Here is a 10,435-nt window from a genome sequence, read left to right as displayed (position 1 = left end):
CATGATTAATTGCATATTTATATTGTCATAATTTCATATTGAACCTTCAAATTAATGTAGAAACAACATCGAGACAGTATATTTTAAATATGTTTTTAATGGCATCTTTTTACTAAGTAGTCTATTATTAATGAAGTATTGACTTAAAGTATTGAACTATTAAATTAACATTTAATAGGCTCTGAAATATTAAGTGATTTTAAAATCTTCACATGAACTATAAATTGTATATCCATAAACTATACAGATTAATCTTTATTAATCAGCGACTAGAGCAGTCGAGTGATTTCTCTTTTGATTTACATCAATGACAGACTTCAGCAGGTTTTACGTTAAAAGCAGCGCTGTCTCTTTAAAACCTGATGCACATGAAGCTGATCTGACACACGTCCTATTTTCTCCAAACTCTTTACGGTCATTTAAGACTTTATAACTCATTTAAGACTACGTTTACGAGGTAACTCGCCAAAACCGCAAATTTTGATGTAATTGTGTGTGTTTTCGTCCGTTGAAGCGCTACTGGTGCGCTGTCTGAAGCGGCTCAGCGTATGTGTTCTCGCTACATTGCATTGTTATATTTCGTAAAAGTTTTACTGGCGACTGACATTGTTACATATACTCGCCAACGCCGATTTTTACTCGCATTTGGCGCTTGGCGAGTGTTAATTTTAGGCCCTGAGTATAAGTAAATTATGTAGAAAAGTTAAAATAAGTCTTTAAAAAAAGCTAATTAATTTTTTACCCATAGTCAGATCTTGGACTCCATTCTTCAGGTAGCCATCAAAAGCAAACTGTTCTCTGAGTAGCTCAATGATGTGCTGCAGACGCGAGCGTGACGGGCTGAGGTTCACACAGTGAGGCGCAGCGTTGGGCTGAACTCTTATATCTGTCACTGGACTTTCAGGAGACACTGCCGAGTCTCTGTGGGTCACACAGACGCTTTCATTCCTCACACTGCCATCAGAAGCTTCATCCGCGCCTGTGATTGGCTGAAGCACGGCAATCTGAACAGGAAGTAGGGTGAGACTTCAATTAAATTGAAATCTAAAATCTATAAAAGGTTAACATTAGTGCTGTCTGTCAATCGATTAAAAAATATTAATCAAATTTTTCTGTATTTAATCATGATTAATTGCATATTTATATTGTCATAATTTCATATTGAACCTTCAAATTAATGTAGAAACAACATCGAGACAGTATATTTTAAATATGTTTTTAATGGCATCTTTTTACTAAGTAGCCTATTATTAATGAAGTATTGACTTAAAGTATTGAACTATTAAATTAACATTTAATAGGCTCTGAAATATTAAGTGATTTTAAAACAATCTTCATATGAACTATAAATTGTATATCCATAAACTATACAGATTAATCTTTATTAATCAGCGACTAGAGCAGTCGAGTGATTTCTCTTTTGATTTACATCAATGACAGACTTCAGCAGGTTTTACGTTAAAAGCAGCGCTGTCTCTTTAAAACCTGATGCACATGAAGCTGATCTGACACACGTCCTATTTTCTCCAAACTCTTTACGGTCATTTAAGACTTTATAACTCATTTAAGACTACGTTTACGAGGTAACTCGCCAAAACCGCAAATTTTGATGTAATTGTGTGTGTTTCCGTCCGTTGAAGCGCTACTGGTGCGCTGTCTGAAGCGGCTCAGCGTATGTGTTCTCGCTACATTGCATTGTTATATTTCGTAAAAGTTTTACTGGCGACTGACATTGTTACATATACTCGCCAACGCCGATTTTTACTCGCATTTGGCGCTTGGCGAGTGTTAATTTTAGGCCCTGAGTATAAGTAAATTATGTAGAAAAGTTAAAATAAGTCTTTAAAAAAAGCTAATTAATTTTTTACCCATAGTCAGATCTTGGACTCCATTCTTCAGGTAGCCATCAAAAGCAAACTGTTCTCTGAGTAGCTCAATGATGTGCTGCAGACGCGAGCGTGACGGGCTGAGGTTCACACAGTGAGGCGCAGCGTTGGGCTGAACTCTTATATCTGTCACTGGACTTTCAGGAGACACTGCCGAGTCTCTGTGGGTCACACAGACGCTTTCATTCCTCACACTGCCATCAGAAGCTTCATCCGCGCCTGTGATTGGCTGAAGCACGGCGATCTGAACAGGAAGTAGGGTGAGACTTCCTGTCAGGGGGTCTTGCTGTAGCAGGAAGTTGTTACAAATCCCATTAGCACAGGACAAGGCAGGGAAGTGTGGCTGGTCTTCTGTTTCTTGATTGGTTATTTGGGGAGTCGCTGGAGGCGGTGAATTCACAAGAGTCTTACAGCTGGATGATGATGAATAACCGACAGAGAAAACACCAGCCGTCTCATCATCCTCAGCGGCGCTCTCTTCCTGTTCATCTGCCTCTCGCAGGATCGTTTCATCCGTGATGTCCTCAACAGAGCGTCCACTGACAATCCTGGAAAATAATTCAAACAAGACCATTAGAGCTTAAACCTGAGTTCAGTTTTAAAGTCAACTTTAGGGATTCAGACCAGAGTTATTGTTAACTATTTTACTATTTTAGATCGGCTTGGTTTCAGTTTAAGTCGAGGAACTTAAATTTCTAATAGGAAAAAAAGCAGTGAATTTATGACAAAAGTCGTAAAAATAATAAAACAACAAAACAGAAATTTCAAAATGTAACTTTTTTTTCAAAAAGTAAAAATATGTAAAACAATGAAATAAATAAATAATAATAATAAAATGGCGTGTCAATAGACTGACTGACAATGCTTAAATATATTTAAAACAAGAACATTAGAACCTAAACTTGAGTTCAGCTATAAAGTCAACTTTAGGCTGCCGAATGTCCAGCAATTCGTCTCTGGTGAAACTGATTGCAGGGATATAACTAAAGACAGGACAAACTAACAAAAACATAAAAACAACTGCGGAGCACGCCACGGAGGCAGCCATCAGCGTCGGCGCCATCTTGGAGAGATGTTTATATAAGACTGATAGACTGCAACGGTTAAAGTTAAAAATCATCAAATGTGTTCTACTGAAGAAACAAAGTCACCTACATCTTGGATGCCCTGGGGGTAAGCAGATAAACATCACATTTTCATTTTTGGATTAACTATCCCTTTAATGCCATTAACTAAAACTGAAAGTGTTAAAATACTTTTGTTAATTGAAAAATAAAATAAAATAATTAGATGAAAAACTAATTTCATGTTGCCAAGGCAACATGTATTCTTTTCGTTTAGTTTAAGTTGAAGCGCTAAAATTATGAACTGGAAATGAAATAATTAAAAACTGACATAACAATAAATTGTTACAATAAATAATACATTTTTTAAATAAATTTTAAAAAGCAATACAAAAAAAATGACAAAAGCACATAAAATAGCTAAAAATGTAACTAAACTTAGAATGAAAACTAAAAGTATAAAAATAAAAACTAATTCAAATTATTAATTCAAATTATAATAGTATATGAATAATACTAAAATAACACTGGTCAAGATAGATAATATTAGACTTCATAAAATATGATCTCCCTTGACAACACACTAAAACTACAATCTCTGGTTTGCAAAAATGTACTGATTTGAAGAATTATTAACCAGGTTAAAATGTGTCAAAGTGGTCCAAAACTAACAGCATTCATTGTCATTAATCAGCATATTGTGAACACAAGTAGCAAAGTCCCTGATTCAATAATTCACCGATGACTCAATTTCATGCAAAATAATGATGCATTCTGGGATTCCCTGAAATCAGTGAGTGTGTTTTTGCAGACCTACAGCTCAGACTGCGGGTGATGAGTCAGTATTATGGGGCTGAAGTGTGTGGCAGGAGAAGTGAAGGCCTCGGGCAGTCTGACGCTGCTGGAGGATTCTGGGTAATGATGAGGAACTGGACCAGCTACAGGCTCCAAACGGCCCTCGCTGGCCAACGGGACAAAACCTGAGAGAAAGACAACACACCTGTATATAGTGACATAAGACAATTCAAACAAATGTATAATTTGTGTGAAAATATGTGTCCTACACTTACATAAACACTACAATTATGTATAAATACTGTGTATATATATACATGTATGTATATAGTGACCCACTTCAGTAACACTTACGTAGACCAAACTTTACAGTTTTATTCTTATCTAAATTCTGAAAATTTTTATAGAAGGGTTTTTTCATATATCATTCGACTGATTTATTATTGCACTTTTCCTATTTATGCCTGTACATTTCAATTACAATACATGTTTAACAAGATTTTTTCTCCACTTCAGTAACACTTACGTAGACCAAACTTTACAGTTTTATTCTTATCTATATTGTGAATTTTTTTACAGAAGGGTTTCTTCATATAACATTCCCTTACATTTTATTATTGCACTTTTCCTATTTATATCTGTAGATTTCAATAACAATGCATATCTTTCAAGGCTATTTTCTACTTTCTCCACTTCAGTAACACTTACATACAGAACATTTTACAGTGTTATTCCTATCCATATTCTGAAGGTTTTTATAGAGGGATTTCATCTCATTGACATAGAATTTATTATTTTACTTTATCTGTTTGCATCTGTAGATTTCAATTACCATACATATCTTTAAACATGTTTTTTTTGTTTCAAAAAGTTTCCCCCCCTCTACTCCAGAAACACATACAACAAATTTTCAAGTTTTATTCTTATCTATATTCTAAAGGTTTTTATTGAAGGGTTTGCTCATATATCATTTGACTGATTTATTATTACAATACATATGTTTGAAGACATTTTTTTTTTCTCCACTTCATTAACACTTTCACACACCAAACTTAGCAGTTTTATTCCTGTCTATATTCTGAAGATTTTTATAGAGGGGTTTGTTCATTTAACATTCAGACTGATTTATATAATTTTTTTATTCCTAAAAACATGGTGAAAATGTGTTTTTTTTCCTCTACAGACACTATTTTCTGAATTATGGAGTGATAAAAGACAAATCTATTTAGTTCCCTCAATTTGTTAAATCGTGTGCACAATTTACTAATTTGTTCTCTCGATTTATAAATCGTGTGCACAATTTATAAATCAAGGGAACGAAATAGTAAATTGTGCACACGATTTAGCCTACTATTTTTTTCCTGCATGCCATGTGCGGGGCTCCGTAGTCTTGCCTTAAACACAACCTCTGAGAAATAACATTCCTGTGGGAACTCGTGAAAATGTCATGACTATTTGGAAACCGGAGTCAAAACAATATGTAGCAGATGTGCAAATAGGACAGAAATGGCTTTGGATGGGTCGGTGCCTATAGAGGCGTCTGTTTGCCGCTGATATCACTGGATTGGCATGTTTAATGCAGCAGAAGGAGGGACAGATTCAGGCAGAGATGATGTTTCTGAGACAGTTGGAGGCGGGTGAAACACACAAACAGAAGAGACTCTATAAAACCGAAAAGACAAGATCACAGGACTGATGAAACCCTGCCCCGCGTGACTCCATCAGATCCGTATCTGCACAGATGCTCCGTATGAATGAGGTGTGACGCTTCACCTTGTGAACTCGGCTGATGATCTGCGTCCACACGCTCTCGGCATTCGTTCCCTGGCGGGAGAGGTAGTCACAGCAAAACTGAAATATAACAGCCGACATAAAGCACATTAGCATAGGTAAACAGCCTGGATGCATATGTTACAGGAGAAAACAGAGCTTGTGTTTGGATGAAAAAACAGAGATGCATTCAATGCATAAAGAAAATTAAATCTAATTTATTACCATTAAGACTGTAATTACATTGTGACATTAATTTCAGGATAATTACACAAAATTTGCATTACAGTAATGCAAAACATATGTTACTTTAATTCAGTAATTAAAATCATCCTTTCTGGACAAAGTGTTTAATGAATTATTAAAATCAGAATTTATTTAATTTAAATGATACATCGCTATATAAATAGGGTTGCAAAGGGGTGGAAAATTTCTGGTAAATTTCCGGAAACTTTTCCAAAAATCCCTGGAATACACCAAAAAAAATCCTGGAAAGTTTCCAAAATTTCTAGAATATTTCCAGAATTTACTGGAAATGTTCCACCTTTCTGCAACCTTATACATAAATACTAATATAATAATAATACACCATCATCATCTCTCTCTCTCTATATAAATAAGTTTTACTATATTAATTTTTCTTTTTTATTATTTCTTTTTAAAATTTTCCATTTTTCATATAATTCAATATTTTTTAAACTATACACACACACACACACACACATACATACACACACACACACACACAAACATGTAAATAAAGTTCAATTTTTTTACTTTATAATAAATATAATACTCTTATATAATCTTATCCTATATTTTGCAGTGAAATATTACTTTAAGCATGACTCCGCATTTTTTAATGACTAAATTAAAGATCATTCTCAAGTACCTTTTTCGCCATTTCAATAGAAGGTCTTTCGATTGGAGTTCTTTTGGCCATCTCAAGCAGAAGTCTCTTGAGTTTTCTCGGCATGGCCAGCTTTTGATTGGGAGACAAATTAAACTTGGCTGTAGCCCAGAGAACAGCTGCTACCCCATACACACACGCCTAGAGATGAGCAAAAACACACTGTAAACGACGTTTGTTTAGACAGACGACAACTACTAGACAGCGACAAACCTTTTCCGTCACAATTCCATGTTCTTGAAACTCAGGAGCCAGAAAAAATGCATCACAGGAGGCTGAGAAGACAACAGGAACAGAATTAATGAACTAATAACAATTATAATAATTGCATTCACTTAAGAACATGCGAGTGTTGTTTTAAAGCGTGAGTTATTCTACATGTAAAGTTGCTTTCTGTTGCATCTAATATGGACTCTTCATTGGCAGATGTTGAGTTGTGATGGTAATGAGATTTTCTGTAGTTCTCGTACCTGAGTTTTTAGGTCTCAGAAACAGCATCTCTCCTTCACAGCCCACATACACAGAGTCCAGACACAGGTAGTCTAATGTAATATAGAGCACAGTTATGCTTCTCAAACAGGAGCCACAGATCATAGAGATCACGTAAACATGGAGCAAACAGTTGCTAAATAAATACTAGTATTAGTTTGTGTTAAATGGAGATGGTTGGTAACACTCTCTAACTATCTGAATGTGCGTAGTTGGCAAATAACATTCAAGATTTTAGGTTAAAATTTATAGGGATGTCAAGTCACTTTAAAAAAAAAATCAGCATATTAGAATGATTTCTGAAGAATCATGTGACACTGAAGACTTGAGTAATGATGTAAATTAAATTGCATTTTAACAGATTCACACAGAAAACAGTTATTTAAATTGTGATAATATTTCACAATTTTTACTGTACTTTTGATCAAATAAATGCAGCCTTGGTGAGCAGAAGAGACTTCTTTGAAAAATCTTAATTATTCCAAAATTTTGACTGGTAGTGTATATTAATCAATTGTTTTGTAGACTTTTTTCACAGTGCTCAATGTAAAGTGTATGTTTTAAGATGCTCACCACTTATGTATCTTTTTTCATTTTTGATCATGTTTGAACTTTTTTGATGTTCGCTTTACTCCTTCAGTGTAACAAATTAATTTTCAAAACTACAGATATTCTATAAGGTCCCTGAATTAAAATCAGCTTCTAATACAAGTATTAGAAAAGGTTATTTAAAACAGTTTTGAATAGGGTTGCAAAGAGGCGGAAACTTTCCAGAATTTTTGGAAACTTTCAGACATTTTTTTTTAACTTGTGAGAATTTCTGGAAACTTGCCAAAAATTACCGAAAATGTAAAGAATAATTTTGCAGCCCTACTTTTAAATGAAACAACATTAACTAACATGTAAATGATCAATGCACTGCACAATGTAACAATGTTACATACATTAACATTATTAATTAAATGGATCGTTCAGACAAATGTGAAAATTGTCATAATTTACCACTCCTCATGTTGTTCCAAACATGTATGAATTCCTTCCTTGTGTGGAACATTAAAGAAGATATTTTGAAGAATGTTAGTAATCAAACAGTTGCTGGTCCCCATCGACTCCCATAGTATGGAAAAACAAATACTATGGAAGTCAGTGGCTACCGGCAACTGTTTGGTTTCCAACATTCTTCAAATTATTTTCTTTAATGTTCAACAGAAGACAGAAACTCATACAGGTTTGGAACAACTTGATTGTGTGTGTAAATGATGACAGAACTTTCATTTTTGGGTGAACTATCCCTTTAATATAAAGTTATTATGGACGTAATACCTAAATAAAGACGAAACAGAGTATCTTTGATGTACCCGACTGACCTGGGAGGTCGATATATGTCTGTAGCGTGGAGAGACACGTGTAGCATAAAGCCCAGAGCTCATTCACCGAGAACGGCTGACCAGAGCACGAGAGCAGCTCCCGCAATGAGATCCACTGAGAAAAAGAAAACAACACAAAATATATTCATTATTCATTTTACATCAACATGTTGAACTAATTCATACTTTCCCCAGTGCATTAAGACAACTGTTTTGTTTTCTGACATGTTATGTTTAAAAAAAGCAAATGAGGCATTATCTTATTAAATATGTACTAATTTGCATACATTTCCAGAACAGAAACTGGAGAAAGAAACTAATTTTGAGAAAACAGCCTTTAAAGATATAATAATGAAATCAGGGCAATGTTATATGAACAAACCTTTGGAATATAAATAGGAATAAAACTGTAAGGTTTGGTGAAAGAAAGCAAATGAGGCATTATCTTATTAAATATGTACTAATTTGCATACATTTCCAGAACAGAAACTGGAGAAAGAAACTAATTTTGAGAAAACAGCCTTTAAAGATATAATAATGAAATCAGGGCAATGTTATATGAACAAACACCTCTGTAAAAACCTTTAGAATATAAATAGGAATAAAACTGTAAGGTTTGGTGTGTGAAAGTGCTACAGAAGTGGAGAAAAAACTCACTGTGTTTAAAGATATGCATTAAAATTGAAATCTACAGATGCAAATTGATAAAGTGCAATAAAATAAACACTTAAATGTGTATTTTAGATGTTTTCTTTCACTAGTCTGAAAGATATGGAAGTGTATTTCTGTGAGTTTACATCTTGCAATTCTGTTTTTTTAGTTACCATCATGGAATAAAACATTTAAAAAGACATTTTGGACTTTTTTTCTCAGAATTCTGGGTTTATATCCCACAATTCTGACTTTATATCTCGCAATTGCGAGTTTTGTATTTCACAATTCAGACCTTTCTTATCAGGAATATGAAAAAAAAATTAATCAAACTTTGAGAAACTCAGAATTGCAAGAATAAAATTAAAATTGTGAGAAATAAACTCAGATTTGCAAGAAAAAAATCAAATTGAGAGAAATAAATTCCGAATTGCAAGAAACAATTCTAATTGTGAGAAAAAACTCAAAATTGCAAGAAAAAAATTCAAATTGCGAGAAAAAAACTCAGAATTGCAAGAAAAATTTCAAATTGTTGGAAAAACTCAGACTTGCGAGATATAAAATCAGAATTGTGAAATAAAAAAGTACCAATTGCTTTTAAAAAAAAAAAAAAAATTAATTCCATGACAGAAACAAGCTTCAACACAAAGGTGGCATGTTATGGAAGCAAAATAGCCCAAAATGTAAAAATTGACCAGTGCACGAAAAAACAATTGCTTTAACTATAGTTGAACAAAAGAGTCATATTTTGGTTGTTCTGCATCATCAAACGCACCTGATTGCAAGATTCCTCATTCAGGCACAACACAGTAAAAATTGACCAGTGCATGAAAAAACAATTGCTTTACCTATAGTGTTTCGAAATAAATGAACAAAAGAGTCATATTTTTCTGTTTTGCATCATCAAACGACCTGATTGTGAGATTCCTCATTCAGGCACAACACAGTAAAAATTGACCAGTGCATGAAAAAACAATTGCTTTACCTATAGTGTTTCGAAATAAATGAACAAAAGAGTCATATTTTTCTGTTTTGCATCATCAAACGACCTGATTGTGAGATTCCTCATTCAGGCACAACACAGTAAAAATTGACCAGTGCACAAAAACCCCCAAAACAATTGCTTTACATATAGTGTCTCACTTTAAATGAACAAAAAATTCATATTTTGTCTGTTTTGCATCATCAGACGCACCTGATTGTGAGATTCCTCATTCAGGCACAACACAGTTTTGTTGGCATGGTTGGATCTGCACAGGTCTGCGTCTGCGTGCGTTTCTCCGTCTTCCGAGGCCGTTGGGCTTTGAGCGTCTACAGCTTCAGTCTGATCTGTCTCGCATGCATCGGGTTCAGCCGTCGATTCCTGGTCCTCCCTGGCTTTGGGCCGCCGCAGTCTCCCGCTCCAGCTCTCCTCCTCCGTGATCTCGGACAGGTCGGCCATCATCATGCTGATGGGTGCGTGGGATGGTGGGCTGAGCTCTCGAGGGTTGTTGGAGTCCGGGA

General features: G+C 34.6%; 1 protein-coding gene across 1 annotated transcript in view; it reads right to left on the bottom strand.

Moving 5' to 3' along the window:
* The window catches only part of kndc1 (kinase non-catalytic C-lobe domain containing 1), a 68,741-nt gene that overhangs the window by 27,414 nt on the left and 30,892 nt on the right, over positions 1-10,435 (bottom strand). Inside the window, exons 7-15 of the mRNA XM_016565409.1 lie at positions 10,128-10,433; positions 8,282-8,396; positions 6,896-6,967; positions 6,639-6,700; positions 6,408-6,566; positions 5,434-5,596; positions 3,768-3,930; positions 1,869-2,434; positions 743-979 (exon numbers count right to left, since the gene is read on the bottom strand). Coding sequence (XP_016420895.1) covers positions 743-979; positions 1,869-2,434; positions 3,768-3,930; positions 5,434-5,596; positions 6,408-6,566; positions 6,639-6,700; positions 6,896-6,967; positions 8,282-8,396; positions 10,128-10,433 — 1,843 coding nt within the window. The remainder of the gene's footprint in view (positions 1-742; positions 980-1,868; positions 2,435-3,767; positions 3,931-5,433; positions 5,597-6,407; positions 6,567-6,638; positions 6,701-6,895; positions 6,968-8,281; positions 8,397-10,127; positions 10,434-10,435) is intronic.

The sequence above is a fragment of the Sinocyclocheilus rhinocerous genome, unplaced genomic scaffold (assembly GCF_001515625.1).
Source record: "Sinocyclocheilus rhinocerous isolate Xijiao unplaced genomic scaffold, SAMN03320098_v1.1 scaffold1822, whole genome shotgun sequence".
Taxonomy (NCBI): Eukaryota; Metazoa; Chordata; class Actinopteri; order Cypriniformes; family Cyprinidae; genus Sinocyclocheilus; species Sinocyclocheilus rhinocerous.
The sequence above is the reverse complement of the archived record's forward strand: the minus strand, read 5'-3'. Positions and strand labels throughout refer to the sequence as shown.